At 40.4% G+C, this 17,276-nt stretch overlaps 1 protein-coding gene and 1 long non-coding RNA gene across 6 annotated transcripts; one reads left to right on the top strand and one right to left on the bottom strand.

Annotated features, from left to right (window-relative positions):
• Positions 1–2,167: 2,167 nt before the first annotated feature.
• On the bottom strand, positions 2,168–12,086 carry cnbpb (CCHC-type zinc finger, nucleic acid binding protein b). 5 transcript variants are annotated; one of them, XM_072280354.1, is made up of 6 exons: positions 12,001–12,086; positions 10,221–10,322; positions 7,471–7,604; positions 6,528–6,590; positions 6,254–6,452; positions 2,168–3,156 (listed from the first exon to the last, which is right to left on the bottom strand). In XM_072280354.1, the coding sequence occupies exons 3-6, from the start codon at positions 7,589–7,591 to the stop codon at positions 3,039–3,041; spliced, it is 501 nt and encodes a 166-aa protein (XP_072136455.1). In that variant the 5' UTR covers positions 7,592–7,604; positions 10,221–10,322; positions 12,001–12,086; the 3' UTR covers positions 2,168–3,038. The 5 variants fall into 5 exon arrangements, with proteins under 5 accessions (XP_072136455.1, XP_072136454.1, XP_072136451.1 ...); XM_072280353.1 differs by lacking the exon at positions 10,221–10,322 and adding an exon at positions 11,015–11,128 and having other exon boundaries at positions 12,001–12,055; XM_072280350.1 differs by lacking the exon at positions 10,221–10,322 and having other exon boundaries at positions 12,001–12,084.
• Positions 12,087–12,331: 245 nt separating this feature from the next.
• Positions 12,332–17,141, top strand: LOC140210838 (uncharacterized). Its single transcript, XR_011889307.1, has 2 exons — positions 12,332–12,984; positions 16,390–17,141. It is a non-coding gene; the product is annotated as an uncharacterized lncRNA (long non-coding RNA).
• Positions 17,142–17,276: the final 135 nt, after the last annotated feature.

Genomic DNA, 17,276 nt, shown 5'->3' with positions numbered 1-17,276 from the left:
CCTAACTTACGGCAAGTTGTACACCAGATGGGTGTTGTAAATATTTCAGCTTTATAGTCATAGAACACTACAGCACAGAAGCAGATCCTTCGGCCAATCTAGTCCATAACCAACTATTAATCTCCCTAGTCCAATTGACTTACACATATAACCATATTAAAGCTCTTAATTCTGAGATATGTAAAAGCAGCCCCTTTGTTTAAATGATGGGAGGGGTATGGAGAGCTATGGTCATAGCAATTGAAGGAACTAAGCAAGCATTTGTAAAACAGGACACTGAAGGAATGAGATTGAACTGGTTTCTATTGAAGATCTACAATCAGCAAAAATCCAAATCATCATGAGTAGTCTTTGTATTACTGTGCTATAGGACACCCTGGCTCCAACTAATAGATCCAGTAAGCTACCTTTCAGTTGGCTGCTTTTGAGGATATCTGGGTGCCAGCAGCTAAGCTAGTAATGGAACTTGTCTACATGTCAGTATCCAATGAAGTTCCAAATGTCACCCAAGTAGTCATTGAAGGCTCAGTCAGTTGGAAGACTAAATACTCAATGACACTGCACAACCCTAGAAGCAATACAAATGCAACATTTTCTTAACTTCTGTACAAAAGCAAAATAAGGGGAACTGTGAATGATACAACTTCCAGTTAGTTCCAAAGGATGTACTCTATATGCCAATTCCAAATGAGTCTTCAGGATCAACTGAGTAATATGAAATTATGCTTGCAAGTGTGCCTGCAGATTTTAGTCTGAATACCCACCTTCACTGGATAATGAAAACGTGCTGAAAATAGAAAACTAAAGTAATACAGAAACAAGATTGTTGTTCCATCAGTTTACAGAAAATCTAGAGATTGCAAACTACTACACATGTCAACCAACCAACTTCAGCAAAAATAGTAGTGCTTTCACAAATGAGTGGACAGGGAAGTACAAATTTGCTCTCTTCAAGGGTTATGCATTTTAGAAGATGAAGGTCAAATAACAGATTAAAAGTTTGAATGAACACACTGTACAGCAAATAGATCTAGTACTGCAAAATACCAAACCACTTAGTTGTCACCCACTTATACTACTGCTATTGGTTATGCATATTCCCCAGATCAAATTACTTGAGCTCAGTTACTAATACTCAAAGCTGTTCACCAGCTGTCTATTCACAGTCCACCTTTAAGTTCGGCTCAGCAAGATTGAGACTACTGTATTGGCTGATCTTAGCATGTCTTTCCTATCCACCACTTACTGCCACCATGGTGAACTTTTGTTTAGCAAGGCTTCAAATGCAATATGCAGCATCCTAAAGTAATTTTCAAAATGGCTTTGTACTTGAACCATAAATAAAACAGCTTACTGTCAGCACTGCAAGACTACAATTTGAGTGATGCTAATTGAACCCAGCTGTCCAGAGTACTCAAAAGGCTTCCTGCTTCAATTCAGTGTGAGCACAATTGTCTATTTCCAATTTTCCACACTGGTCCAACAAATACTTAACCAAGGCCACTCTATTCTTCCCTCAGCAAACTATTTCATTTTTGACAGCAACTACAAGGGGAATGGCAAGTAATAAATGCTATTTTGACAGTAACCTGAAGTTACTTTATCTGGAAAAAGCAGCTGAATAACTACATCAAACTTACAAGTTTCATATCTCCAGACTGGGGTAAAGGCACAGCTAAAACTGATACCAGCTTTCTTCTGATAAGCACATTTGGACTTCCAAAATTTCAAATTGTTTATTTCCCTCCATAGATGTTGCCTGACTTGCAAGTTCCTCCTGCAATGGTTCAATTTTAAATAATTGCTTAACAACTATAACTGCTTAAAAGTTTATTTGGACAGTAAATTACTAAGTAAAATAAATACTGCAAGGGAAAGTAATATTACCTCAACTTTTGCTGAATTTCCTAATTTCTTCAGAGGTCAGTTAAAACATTTGGCAAAAGTAGTAAGGTAACAAATTAGAGCACATGTACATCTGAAGTAGCTTTCCAAATGTATTCAACATTTGAGTTAAGGCACAAAAATGTTATGCAGTATGCACTCATGGAAATACCCAAGGTATGCTTTACACTGACATTTGACTCCAGCAAAAACAAAATTTGCACCTTGGTTATCAAAGTGCACCATGGAATTCAATAAATTTTAGAAAGATCACTCAGACAAGTTTTTCCCCTTCCTCCTCCAGCTTTATTGATAGTTTAAATTTAAAATTACATTTCTATAGTTCTAAGACTTCAGTTGCTTTTACCTTGTCTTAAAAAAAACAATTTCAAGCAAATGATTTTCTACAGTAGTCTAACTGTATTATACAAAAATAACATCTTGATTTCTGTGAAAACACATTCATTCAATTGTGTAGTTCCAATCCTATTTGCTATGTGTTTCTGTTGTAATTTCATAATGGGTATAATAGATGCTAAACTACATTCAAAAAAATTTAAACCTCTGCTTGCACATCTGTATCTCCAATACCAGCTCTGTTTTCAGCTACTGCAAGCTGGTTACTCCTATGCTTCAAAACCTGTCTTTTCCCGAACCATTGACAGGTCTGCTTGTTTAGCTTTGTTTACTCCCACTTAGTTTACTGTACGTAGGGCCCTGATACAGATGTTGGTTTGTAAGATGAACTGCTCCCAAAGGTCAAACAATTCAAAGCCAACATTTCAAGAAATCACATGCGGAAGTTTCAATGACACTTCCAGGTTTGGTTTCCTCTCACAGAATCATTTCCAGAACCCAGAAAGGGTTACTGATCTGACTCATCTCTTCCCACTCATTAATCCCTATACACCAGTGGCATGGAAAGGGGGTTCTTTTACAAAGCATTATACATAACACCTCTACCAAACTAAACATAAACATTTGTAGTTAAATGCAGAAAGTCAATTTCCACCCCTTTCCTTTCACATTTTCTTTTTGAGTAAAGCTCACTGGCCTGGGACTAGCCTCTATCTGCCAACCATTGGCCAGTGAAGAGGATTCAGAGGAAATAATACAACCATCAATCAGAAAAGGAGGGGGCGACAATGCAAGGTTTAAGCTGTAGCCTCAATAGTGCATTCCCGTGCAAGATGTCCAGCTTCACCACAGCGGTAGCAGTTTACTTCACTGGCTTTGCTGCAATTGATGGCGACATGACCAGTTTCACCACACCTGCAAGTTAAACAAGATTTTACATTGAGTTGTAAACTGATTAGAATACAATAGATCAACTCAAGTTTAATGTTTGAAACTGTCATACACTCTAAACTCTAAGTACAGTCATTAGCAAATACAATTTGCACATTATGCTGTGCTGTATCTGGAGATCAGCTTGACCACTATACCAGATACTGAAAATTAGAAATTTGTACCAGAATCAAGTGGCTCCTTGTAGAAGACCTCAAATTCTCTCAAAAGGTGGCATTAGTGACCCAGAGAATTGGCAGGATTTAGGAACTTGTGACAATATGTCCTCTTCAGTTAAGAGTAGACTAGGTCTACAAAGACAGGATTGTCTCACCTGGAATTCATTCTTTCCTCACACTACCCACAAGTTCTTGGAGACTTTCTGCATTTTAAAAAAGGTGCATACAGTTGTTCATATGAAATAATTAGCATGTCTGGAATTAGTGTTTAATGGAAAACCAATTCCACTTACCACACTGAGTGGCTGCCCAGCACAAGGCCACGCTGCAAATTAGAAGGACTGCCTTTTTAAACTACACCACACATCATTCCAAGACTGCAAACAATGCAATTTATTTGCATAAACACATCTCTGAAGAGGCCATTAAAGAGATAAAGGATTGAAGCAGACGACTGTTGAAGAGTTTAAGAACTGGTGACCCCTCACCTGCATTGAGCCATTTGGGCACCACACTTTAGAATATTAATCAAGGATCCTTGCATAGCCCTGAAGGACCAGAGCTTCCCACAGTTTAGCAACTCTCACTGAGATCAGATGGTAGACGACTGAAAGCTTAAAGACTCAAGTTGCGTGAAGATACTGCAAGTAAGTGAGTGTATGTTCAAATATCATGGCCCTGATCAGAAGACGCATTGAAAGGTAACAGATGACCTCCTGTGCTTCATCCACTATATAGGTCACAACATCTTTATCACCAAGTGATAAAGAATAGCTGTATTTGTTGACAGAACCAGAAGGGATTGGTTTAGTAGTGGGAAATGGTGCACAACAGGAAAAATTATGGGCAGATCAGTTCCACAGAACCTAGATTAAAAGCCACGCATAATCAGAAAGGAATTTTTCACACTGCACAATATTTTACTGTCCTATGTTAAGCCTTACCTTAATGAGGAATTCACTACAAGGAATTTAGGGCTTGAATTTCATTTTTCGCTCAGTATGGAGGCAGCAGTTTTAGTTTCTGGTCAAAATAAACTTAAGCACATCAACTGATTTCTCAAAAATCAAGTTGCCCAATGTGCAAAACCACATTACCTTCCAGAAAGGTACTGCTTGCTGTCACAAGGTTACCACTACTCAAGTTGAACTGATCAGTAACCTACATGCAGATTTTTGAAAATGAAGATTCCAAATACTTGCAGGTAGAGAATGATGAAAAAACTTCTGAAAAATTAAAGCCCAAATATCAGTTATCATTTGATACTGATATTCAAGACTTGAAATGACATTGAAGTCACTGTTAAATGACAATTCAATAGGTGAATTTATTTTACACAATGTATCAAAATATTTCAATCCTAATGCAACAGTATCAATTAACTCCCCATTGACCCCCCCCCCCCAAATTGAGACCTCATCATACATTCAAACCTTGGAAACAGCTATCACAAACACTAGAGAATATAATCCTCAATTCAGTAATTTCCAAAGATTAAGCCATGTGCTGAAACAAGTAGGTTGTTAATAGGTTTGGTACTACCATGGATGTACAATTGCCATGACAGTTCATAATTGTCATTACAATCTTCAGAGTAGAAAAAAAATGACAAACGCTAGATAAAAGTTGACAACAGAAAGTAATGTTTTGTAGATGCAAGATTTTTAATATTGGTTACATGAAACACCTAAAATTTTTGCTGAGAAACTCATGACAAGAGCTAAGCCAAGCTGATTTCCATTTTTCCAAGCTTGATACAAATGCAATGTTTAATATGCACAAGTTAACAATAATTATTAAGTCACATCCAAAACATTTTATCATAGATTAAATTTGAGGTTCAGCATGTTTTATTTCAGTTATTCATTTTTATTGTATTACAAGTGACCGTGCAATGCCATAGCCAACATTACCCAATAATCTTCAAGCAAACATGTATGCAGGACCTGTTGTTATATTTAGCCCAGTTGGTTGAGCTGCATACCGTACACCCAAAGTTTTACTTTACTTCCTATATTAACTTGAGACTGGTACCAAAGTTCCAGCAAGAAACCTCAAAGTGTTATGCCTTTCCTGTATCTTATTAATTAAGGATTTTTTTTTGGAAAGGCTCATACAAATTTGTAGTAGCAAGCCATGAATGGCTGAGCCACAAATAATGGAAGCTCCCAGGATACTAGTTGGGCCAATCAGCTAGGACAGCATTATAAACAGTGGCATTAGACTCAGCAATCCAAAGTCAAATAGTAAGGGTTTTCTTTGGTGGAGCGCAGTGAGAGATAGACACTGGCACCACTTATGCACCCAATTACTTCCAAGTAAAAATCCCTTGGGTTCACCTGCATAGATGTTGCTTCAGGAGAAATGTGTTTTTGGAACAGTCTCAATATTGAGGAATATAAATGGAAAAGTCATGTGCTAAATAGAGCAAGGAATGGAATTTTAGCCTTGTAGGAATCCATATTGATATCAATGGCAGAGGACTAACATTGCTCCATCCAAGGAAGCTTTGTTTCATCCATATTACAAAAATAGTTACCCAGTTTATTTGAAGTGCTGAAATGCCCAATGCTATTCTAGATTTATGGTAGGCAAACATGCAAATGGGTACAAGCCTTTATACTCTTCATATAGCAACACTGCAGAAATGTTTGTAGTTAGGCATAAAGCAAGAAAATGGTCATCTGCACTGCAATTTGGGCTAAATGGGGAGGACAGAGCATAAACAGGACTTGATAAAATGCAGTGCCATGAACATGCTTTGCATAACTTGGAAAAAAAAACACCACAAAATCAAGTCAAATATTGCTACTTGCACAATCATAGGTGATCTATGACCGAACAGAAATTAACAATAGACTATAAAGCATATTCACAAAAAAGGCCGGTCATCTGCTCCATACCTATAGCACTTGACTTTAGTGCAGTCCTTCTGAATATGCCCAAATTCTCCACAAGAATAACATTTCTGCTCATCAGCATGATCACAGTCACGGGCCAGATGTCCAGGTCTGCCACAGTTGTAGCAGCATTGTTCTCTCTCCTTCTTTGGCTCCTTGCAATCTTTGGCAATGTGGCCACCCTTACCACAGTTGTAGCAAGCTGAAATGTGACAGATGATAAATTATTCAGAAGAAGTTATTTTACAACATACTAAAATGAAGAAAAAATATTTACCATCTTCCTGGAGTTCACAATCCTTTGCAAGGTGGCCTGATTCACCACAACGATAGCAGATATCTGTAAGTGGAGCACAGTTTAGCTCAATAACAACTCTACAAAATATTGCACAGATTGCAACACTAACTTCTCCAAAATTCTACTAAATTGTATATTTTCCACACACTGATCATAGAAAAGGCACAAATGATTAAAATTGCTGGAAATACGCAGTTCAGACACCTCTCAACTCAATGGTCCAACCAAAAATATTAAACTTTCCCTTTTCTGTGTTAGCAAACATGGCACTTCCAAACTACAAAATATCTGAAATACCTAGCAGTTACACAGGGAATGCCAATCTACAGAACATACTGAAGTTGAAGTAGTTCTTTTGAAACAAAATGTCCATGTTCATTTCCAGTACTTGGGTGATAATTTTCCTGAATCACACTCTCAAATCAGTCAAAGAACCTTAATATACTCAATAGGGACTCTGATCAGAGGTGACTTTGCAAAATTTACCTTGCTAACTCTGTGAAAACTGGTTGCATGCTTTAAGTACTTCAAGGAAATCAACTTGTGGCCTCAACCTCCTAATCATGGCAGCAAAATACCAACTTACATTTACAAACCTCTGCAATGAAGGCCACCGTGCCAATGGAAGAGACTTGCCACTTTAACATAAATGCAAGTTGGTAGAATAACCTTGGTACTGTAATGTTTATAATTCCAGCTCAAATTTCAATTACTTACAAAAGTTTTTTTTACTCAGGGCATTGTAATTAGAGCTATTAAACCAAAAATTCATTCATTCAACTCAGGTTTTCCCCCTATTAAAGATTCTAGATGTAGAATTATGAACTGGCCAATTTCAAATGAGATTGTTTAAAACTACAATGCACACAAATTGACACTTAAGCATTCATGCGATTTTGATAATTCCCATTTGTCATGTTACCTCTTGCAGCAGTGAAGCTTCCTCTGCCCCGACCACGAATACGACTACGTCCAACTGCACTTGGACACTCCCGTGCCCAGTGTCCAACTCGCCCACATTTAAAGCACTCGTTGCTGCTCATGATGAAATCTAATCTGAAATATTATGGCATTAAAAACTGTTCAGCATTATACCAATGAAATAGTCACCAATTGAAGTGGCAGCAAATCTGAAGTTAGCCTGGAGTAAATTTCTCTAGCATTTTAATCACTGCACACAATACACACTTTATTCAAGGCCAAGTACACAATCTTACTTGAGTAAGACCCAAAACAATTTCCCTTCCTCAAAACACATGTTGGATTTGGGAACAAAAAAAAAAGGAAATGAATCCATTAAGTTAAACTATTTAGTAAAATAATAGTTTAGAGAACAATTCATAGGATTCAGACATGCTACCATACACATGAAGCATCCAGTCCAAAAATGACACTGCTTAAGCTTGACCTTTCCCAAACTATTTATAAATAAGTGATGCTTCAATAGGAGTCAACTTGACAGACCTAGATACAGTGAACCTCATGGCTCAGTTGATGACGTTTCATCTATTCCTTGAAACTCACAAGAAAATCTGAGAAGGGCTGTGCTTATAACAATGTGGAAATACTACCAGTTTAGCACCAGTCTCATGCATACCATATTTGAGGTTTAATTTATCCATTTTCAGTAAAATTATTTCAGCTTGGATTAAACTATGAAAAAGGATAAAAAAATATGAGCAGCTGATTTATAGGATATATAACAGCTACTATTTCATTTCAATGTGCTTTTAGTAGGAATTCAATTATTGTTGCATGTACCAAGATCATGCAAAACTTTTGTATGCTGCTCATACGGATCAAATTGTTATGTAGCACATTGCTGGCCATTAAATCACCCTTAGTGCAGCTGAGTGGCAGATGAAAAGTTTGAGTGTATAAGATAATGGGTTACAGGAAATGGGCAAGGCAATGAAATTGAAGGATCATTCCAATACAACAAAGAGCCAATAAGCCAAATGGTTCCCGTAATAAGCACAAGAAATGCAAAACTTGGGTCTCAAGTCTAAATAAATCTTTGGATGTGTTGTTTATAAGGAAAATACAGTGAAAGGTATATAGGACAGAAACAGCAAGCATTTAATGAAAAAAAGCCAAAGTTGGAGAAAAACAATACTCCCTCAAGACAAATCCCTAACAGGAAAAGGAGGCCATTGGTTGATAACTATTAATACATGGAAATAGCAATCTAGTTGTCAAATAACAATAAAGACCACAAATGACACATTGGTTTTATTGCCAAGTTGGATTTTGGACATAGGAAAGTTTGTTACAATTGTATAGGGCCCTGGCCACACATGATATGCCCAAGAAATGTAGCATTGGAAGCAGTCCAAAAGTAACTCAGTCGAATTCCTCAGATGAGGCGGCTGCCTTATTAAGAGTAACAGGTTAGGTATGTGTGCTTTTAAGATTAGAATGAATTATGATTTTTCTAAAATACATGATTTCAAGCCACTGATCATTTAAAGCCAAGAATGGTGAACCTGTCTTAGGTGTTATAGATGACTGCATATTAAAAACATTTAAAGTACAAATTTAAAGATCAGCAATGATCATATCGAATAACAGGACAGGTTTGAGGGATCAGGAAGCCAACTCATTTTCTTGTGCTCTTGTAACCTCCATCCTGTATTAGCCACCTTCACCTTTGCTTTAATCCTTTTTTCTAGCAACTTTCAGCAATACCAGCTATCACTCAAGGGTGAAATGTAAGCAAAGTTCCACAGCCAAGGGCCTGACAACTCTTTATTCAAAACTTAAAGCTAATGCACAAAACCTGTTAAATGAAAATGATAGATATTGCACAACAAGAAGCACTTTTGCTTTCATCCAACACTACCAAAAGGCAACACAACATGGAAAATGTTGACTATACATCATTGTGATTTAGCACACAAATCCTACAAAATCTATTGTGTCCTTAAACTTTATTCCCTTATCTGACATTTAATTCTGAAATTGCACTAATAGAAAACAAAGATAAATCAAACTGTGACCTTTTCATTTTCATGTACCTTTCCTCTTCCTTTTATGTAAAAAACAGACTGCACATTTCAATGTGATCCTGCAGCCTGCTTTTGACTTCTCTAATCTTGCATACCATGAACATCTACAGTGGCTTATAGGCCCTTTCACTGTCATTAATGCTACAAATAAAAAGTCATTTAGATCATAATGCCAACATTAATTCCAGCCACAGTTGCAAATAAAAGGGCTCATTTTTGTTACTTCCAAACACTAGTGATAAAGGCTTCCTTTCCCAGCTCATTATTCAGGTTATGTTATCTCATTTTCCTCAGACTCCAAAAACTGGTCATTTCTGGCTTACATTTGAGACAGTCAACTTTGGAGGGTTAACACCCCCAAAATGTAACATTCAACAATCTGTTACAAAAAAAATTGGGTGCAAAATTAAAGCTGATTGCTGTACAAGCCTCAAATTATGTTGCCAGCAAGTTATGAGAGGTGAGCATCTTAACTATGAAAATGCTTGTAGAGATGTTCCTGTGTAGCGGCAGCAACTAGCTAATTTTTAAGTCAAGATGTTTTAAATTTTGTCTTGGTCCTTTCCAAAGAATAAAATGGTTCAAGTAACCCAGCTGCCATTTAGATAGAGAATAGCAGGTAGCAAAATGATGCAAGGCTACACTGAAATCTGCCACAAGTCACCTGGTTTTACAAATGCCACTGGAACTTGCCTTGCACCTTGACAACCTTATGTGGAATCTGTTCTTTTGGTTTATTGTCCCAAGCAGTGGCAGAATTGAAGCCCTAGAAAGATAATCATATGGACACAATCCACAGAAATGCAACTGAAAGAAGTCCCGATAAAATAGAAAGCAAAAAATTACAAAATTCAAACCAAGAAATACTGCAAATTAAATCTGATGCACTGTAATTTGAAGTTAATTTCTATTCAGGAGTGAATTTTGGAGAAGTATCCATCCATTCTTAGACACAGAACAGAATTCTGAAATACAAATGTAAGAGTTTGAGAAAAATAAACTGCTGTATTGCATTAAAGGAGCATTGCAAAAAGAAAGAATACTTATTTGTGCTAGCTGAATCCCTGCACACTTTAGGAAATAAATTGTGGACATGAAACTTGCATTAGAAAAGAACACAAAGTAATTTTCCTGTGTAGACCAATTTGAACATTTCCCATAGAACAGCTCTCACTCTTAACTAGGTTTTAAAATTATATTCCAAATAAAAGGCACAAAAATCGGCTACAGAAAGTACAACCCGAAGCTGGCAAAGGAGACCAAAATAGTTTTACAGTCATGTTAATTTATGGAGTTTTGTAAAATATAGTATTATCCAATTTGCTTTTATGAGTGCACATTAACTTTTTTCAGTAACACAATAATTGTAATATCACAGCACTACCAAATACTAATTTACATTGCAAGTGAAATATGCATTCCTAATGACATACTGCACTTGGTTTACAATACTCCCACCTCGTATTACTGCAAATAAGTGACAGTCTTCAAATGGCACAGAAACAAAGGTAAACCTCCAATAAAATTAGTAGCTGCCTTATGGCTCTGGTGAGATTAAAAACTGTACATCATCTGAAACCAGATAAAAATCATTTCACAAATTAAACGTTTGCACTTAAAAATAAGTAAGCAGACTCCAGCCAAACGTTTGTAGCACGTTTTATTTTAACCTACTAGCCATGACACTCACCCACGTGGAACATTTCAAGCCCCATTCCCTTTCCCGCCAAACGCAGGTTCATTCAGTTTTCGGGTTAAAACGAGTTTTGAGGGACGACTGTGTATAGCGTTTTCTATATTGAATCGTGCTATTTATACCAAAGATTTATTTTAAAATGTGGAGGGGGAAAAAAACGTCAGCGCCAGTGACTACGGGCCTATCCGAACGACTCCAACCTCAACGTTTCTAAAACCTGCCGGTTCGTCATGAAGTATTGCAGCACCGAAAGCCGTCCCGGTTCATGACTGGTCCCGTCCTCCTTCTCACGTGTGAGAGTGAGCTAGTCCCAGGAAGGACAGACTCCACAGGTAAGCTGCCACACACTATCCCGCTACACGCACTGAGGCCTAAGAGCATAGGAGTGCCTTGGCTCAGAAGGCCTTCCGAAGTAGGCGGCAGGCAAGTCCTTGGGCCAATGCCGGAGGCAGACCACCAAGGCAGGGAAGGCGGAACTGAGCAGCCAAGATCGAAGGAGGGAGGCCCAGGCTCCAGTGGGCCCAGCAGCCTGACGCACAGGCCGCAATGCGCCGTCAGAAATTCACTTGTTTACCTCAGCACTTCTTTAGCGTTTAACCCTTGGGAGTCCACCAGCACACTTTAACCCTTGAAACAAGGAAGGGAACCAGGCCCGCTCCGCCACACCTATGTCAACTCCGGGCGGCGTTTTTCCCTCACTCAACCCTCGCCAACTCCAGCACCGCACCGCGCCGCGCCCCACACTCACCGCCCGGTTGCCTTCACCCCGACTCTCGCCTTTCCTCGCTCCGTAACCTCATGCGGTTTGCACACGACCGTCCGACGAAAAGTCCCACCCTCTGCACACGGCACACGCTCCACTGCCCACCAATCAATTTATCCCAATGCCGAACGCCGCTATGTGGATTGGATAGGATCAATGCCACTCTGCCTCCAGTTGTACCCGCCCCTCGAGCCCTGCGGGACCAATCACATGCTAAGTCTCAGCGCCTGTGCAGTGTGTTGCATTTGGGCTGCTTTTAAATTCTTTTAAGGTGAGTGCTTGCCGGGTCATCCTGTTTGTGCATTTAATTCTCGTATCTTGATGGTTTAAGCTAAAAACATAGTGCTATTCTCGTAGAATGCTTTCTTTATATGTTAGCAATAGATCCATCTACTTTAAAACTCTGATAAATATCTTTGTCAAGTGGGTACGCGTTGGATATCGGGGGTTGTAGTTTTACTGAGTTGCAACGAGGTCCGGTTTGAGAGGGTGTTGAGCCAGATAATCACCCCTCTCCCAATCGCGACTCTTTAATTCTGTTATGTGGGAATGCAACCACTGTATCTATGTCATTTTGTCTTCAGATGGTGAAATTTGGAAACTTACTAGTCAACTTCCCGTGCTGTTATATGGTTGAGTTGAGGTCAGAAGACGGGGTAGATTTGTTTTAGGGGAGCAGAGATGATCCAGACTGTATTTTAAACTAATCCTTTTTTTTGATGTCATTGTTTTGTATTCATTGGATAATTAATATTATATTGCCGCGAGTAGTTTCACGAGTACAGACTGAGGAACTACTGGCAGAAGGATCTTGTAAAGTGTAAACAACAGGAATTCTGCAGATGCTGGAAATTCAAGCAACACACATCAAAGTTGCTGGTGAACGCAGCAGGCCAGGCAGCATCTCTAGCAAGAGGTACAGTCGACGTTTCGGGCTGAGACGCTTCGTCAGGACTAACTGAAGGAAGAGTGAGTAAGAGATTTGAAAATGGGAGGAGGAGGGGGAGATCCAAAATGATAGAAGAAGACAGGAGGGGGAGGGATGGAGCCAAGAGTTGGACAGGTGATTGGCAAAGGGGATATGAGAGGATCATGGGACAGGAGGCCCAGGGAGAAAGACGGGGGAGGGGGGGCACCCAGAGGATGGGCAAGGAGTATAGTCAGAGGGACAGAGGGAGAAAAAGGAGAGAGAGAGAGAGAGAAAGAATGTGTGTATATAAATAAATAACGGATGGGGTACAAGGGGGAGGTGGTGCATTAGCGGAAGTTAGAGAAGTCAATGTTCATGCCATCAGGTTGGAGGCTACCCAGACGGAATATAAGGTATTGTTCCTCCAACCTGAGTGTGGCTTCAGCTTTACAGTAGAGGAGGCCGTGGACAGACATGTCAGAATGGGAATGGGCTGTGGAATTAAAATGTGTGGCCACTGGGAGATCCTGCTTCCTCTGGTGGACAGAGTGTAGGTGTTCAGCAAAGCGGTCTCCCAGTCTGCGTCGGGTCTCGCCAATATATAGAAGGCCACATCGAGGGCACCGGACGCAGTATATCACCCCAGCCGACTCACAAGTGAAGTGTCGCCTCACCTGGAAGGACTGTCTGGGGCCCTGAATGGTGGTAAGGGAGGAAGTGTAAGGGCATGTGTAGCACTTGTTCCGCTTACAAGGATAAGTGCCAGGAGGGAGATCAGTGGGGAGGGATGGGGGGGACAAATGGACAAGGGAGTCGCGTAGGGAGCGATCCCTGCGGAAAGTGGGGGGGGGGGAGGGAAAGATGTGCTTAGTGGTGGGATCCCGTTGGAGGTGGCGGAATTTACGGAGAATAATATGTTGGACCCGGAGGCTGGTGGGGTGGTAGGTGAGGACCAGGGGAACCCTATTTCTAGTGGGGTGGCAGGAAGATGGAGTGAGAGCAGATGTGCGTGAAATGGGGGAGATGCGTTTGAGAGCAGAGTTGATGGTGGAGGAAGGGAAGCCCCTTTCTTTAAAAAAGGAGGACATCTCCCTCGTCCTGGAATGAAAAGCCTCATCCTGAGAGCAGATGCGGCGGAGACGGAGGAATTGCGAGAAGAGGATGGCATTTTTGCAAGAGACAGGATGAGAAGAGGAATAGTCCAGATAGCTGTGAGAGTCAGTAGGCTTATAGTAGACATCAGTGGATAAGCTGTCTCCAGAGATGGAGACAGAAAGATCTAGAAAGGGGAGGGAAGTGTCGGAAATGGACCAGGTAAACTTGAGGACAGGGTGAAAGTTGGAGGCAAAGTTAATAAAGTCAACGAGCTCAGCATGTGTGCAGGAAGCAGCACCAATGCAGTCATCGATGTAGCGAAGGAAAAGTGGGGGACAGATACCAGAATAGGTACGGAACATAGATTGTTCCACAAAGCCAACAAAAAGGCAGGCATAGCTAGGACCCATACGGGTGCCCATAGCTACATCTTTAGTTTGGAGGAAGTGGGAGGAGCCAAAGGAGAAATTATTAAGAGTATGGACTAATTCCGCTAGACGGAGCAGAGTGGTGGTAGAGGGGAACTGATTAGGTCTGGAATCCAAAAAGAAGCGTAGAGCTTTGAGACCTTCCTGATTGGGGATGGAGGTATATAGGGACTGAACATCCATGGTGAAAATAAAGCGGTGGGGGCCAGGGAACTTAAAATCATCGAAAAGTTTAAGAGCGTGAGAAGTGTCACGAACATAGGTTGGAAGGGATTGAACAAGGGGGGATAAAACTGTGTCGAGGTATGCAGAAACGAGTTCGGGTGGGGCAGCAACAAGCTGAGACAATAGGTCGGCCAGGACAGGCAGGTTTGTGGATCTTGGGTAGGAGGTAGAAACGGGAAGTGCGGTGTGTGGGAACTATAAGGTTGGTAGCAGTGGATGGGAGATCCCCTGAGCGGATAAAGTCGGTGATGGTGTGGGAGACAATGGCCTGGTGCTCCTTAGTGGGGTCACGATCGAGGGGTAAATAAGAGGAGGTATCCGCGAGTTGTCGCTGTGCCTCGGCAAGGTAGAGGTTAGCACGCCAGACTACAACAGCACCCCCCTTATCGGCGGGTTTAATAGTAAGGTTAGGATTAGTGCGGAGGAACTGGGGAGCAGAGCATTCGGAAGGAGTGAGGTTGGAATGGGAACAAGGTGCGGTGAAGTCGAGACCGTTGATGTCCCGTCGGCAGTTAGCGATAAAGAGATCCAGAGCAGGCAGAAGACCAGAGCAGGGTGTCCATGAAGAAGAGGAGGGTTGATGACGGGAGAAGGGGTCATCGGTGGGGTTGGAAGAGTCCTTGCCGAAGAAGTAGGCTCGGAGACGGAGACGGCGGAAGAAGAGTTCCTCATCATGGCGAACACGGAACTCGCTGAGGTGTGGGCAAAGGGGGACAAAGGTGTAAAGTGTATTCAACGGGTTCATAACCTCTGAAATGAGTTACAGGATGTGCAGATAGACGCACAGTAGATGTCTCACAACCTCAAAATGAGAAATTTAGTGAAGGATTCTTCACAGGCTGCCTCTGAAACTTTCTACAAAATGTCCCAATCCAGAGAGCAGTCATGAAGTAATCAATGCTTCAAACCAGTATTACATACGCAGCTTACATGGATGATAAGCGTATCCCAGTATATGGTCCAGAATATTTTTAATAGAGCTTGATTTCCTTAATGATTTTGTTTAATGAGCAATAATTTATTAAAGTATATATCTATTAAATGTTGATTTCTTATCAGAAAAGTTGTGTTTGTAATCTTATTCTGATAAAGATAGCACTGATGAAATTGGGATTAATTTATCAAAAAAAAAGTTTTGAATAAGAGTAATAAAACTGCAGATAAATAATATCTACTTTCAATTAATCTGGGGACTTTCAAAGGTCTTGTGCAGGAAATAAAACTGTTTGAAGTCTGAAAGATGGACAGCAAGTTTCAGGAATGGCCATGATCCTAGATGTGATTGAGTGGGAGGCCAAAGAACTGGTGATATTCCAAAATGTGAAGTCTGTTCATTGATGTTGCCTACTCAGTGAACCATTGTTCATTGACGTGTACCCATGATCAAGGCCAGATATTTCAGAACCTGTACATTTTGATCATAATTTTAATAGCCTGAGTCGTGCATTACACCTTAATTGTTTTATTATTCAGATGGTAGTCAATTGGTTGTGAATTTTTCATAAAAAGTGGAGGAAAAGGATGTTAGAAATATATAATGTATCTAAATTCAGGGATTAGCTTTTTGGTATCATGCCAATGTCCTGTAGATACCAGATGGATATTGAATCAGGCTCTACTTATTATCTTACTATTTGCTGGATTCTAAATACTTCTAAGATATTTTTAAATTATTTCATTTTGCCTATATCTCACTGGAACTCATGTGTTCTACAGATGTACCATGGAGAGCATTCAAACCGGCTACATCACCCTCCGGTATGCGGGGGATCACAGCACAGGATTGAAACAAGCTGCAGTTTCATTATGGCCACCAGCCTCTGTAGTATCCGGGACATCTTCAAGGGGCGATGCTTCAAAAAAGCAGCATCCATCATTAAGGACATGCCTTGTTCACATTGCTACCGTCAGGAAGGAGGTACAGAACCTGAAGGCACACACTCAGTGATTCAGGAACAGCTCCTTTCCCTCTGCCGTCCTATTTCTAAATGGACATTGAACCCACAAACACTACCTCACTACTTTTTTATTTCTATTTTTGCATTACTTATTTAATTTAACTATTTAATATATATATTTACCGTAATTCACAGTTTTAAAATCAATTATTATGTACTGCAGACCTGGCTGGTGGCGTAGTGACATCAGTGCCGGACTTCAGAATGAAAGGTCCCGAGTTCAAATCCAGCCGGCTCCCCTGCATGTTTTCCATCCGTGCAGGGTTATGAGCTGGTGATCTCTTTGGAAACTCACCCAGCGGAAGGCAGTGGCAAACCACTGCCGTAACTTGCCTCGCACACGGTTGCCCACTAAGTCAGAGAGGTGTAGAGGGAAATCGCCCGCTAACTGGAGAAACTCCGGATGCGACATACCTTTTTTTTAAATTATGTACTGCATTGTACAGCTGCCAAAACAGTACAAATATCATGACATATGCCAGTGATATTAAACCTGATTCTGATTACTTAGCTTTACTTTGGGAGTATCATTTTGTCCTGTGATTTGTGATGTGAATTTGAATAACATGATTATTTCTTAACTTTCTATATAAACAACTTGGCTTTACGGGAAAATCGACCTGTTTATCCAGGACCAGTGCATCA

This window comes from Mobula birostris, chromosome 16 (genome assembly GCF_030028105.1).
Source record: "Mobula birostris isolate sMobBir1 chromosome 16, sMobBir1.hap1, whole genome shotgun sequence".
NCBI classification, from domain to species: domain Eukaryota; kingdom Metazoa; phylum Chordata; class Chondrichthyes; order Myliobatiformes; family Myliobatidae; genus Mobula; species Mobula birostris.
This window is presented reverse-complemented; position numbering and strand designations above follow the sequence as displayed.

What these genes read in the sequence shown, in the direction of transcription:
- cnbpb (XM_072280354.1), bottom strand. Translation starts at nt 7,591, where the DNA reads ATGAGCAGCAACGAGTGCTTTAAATGTGGGCGAGTTGGACACTGGGCA. An exon ending in AAGCTTCACTGCTGCAAGAG is followed by an intron (nt 6,591 to 7,470) that starts GTAACATGACAA and finishes CTCCACTTACAG; the next exon opens with ATATCTGCTATCGTTGTGGT. An exon ending in TTGTGAACTCCAGGAAGATG is followed by an intron (nt 6,453 to 6,527) that starts GTAAATATTTTT and finishes GTCACATTTCAG; the next exon opens with CTTGCTACAACTGTGGTAAG.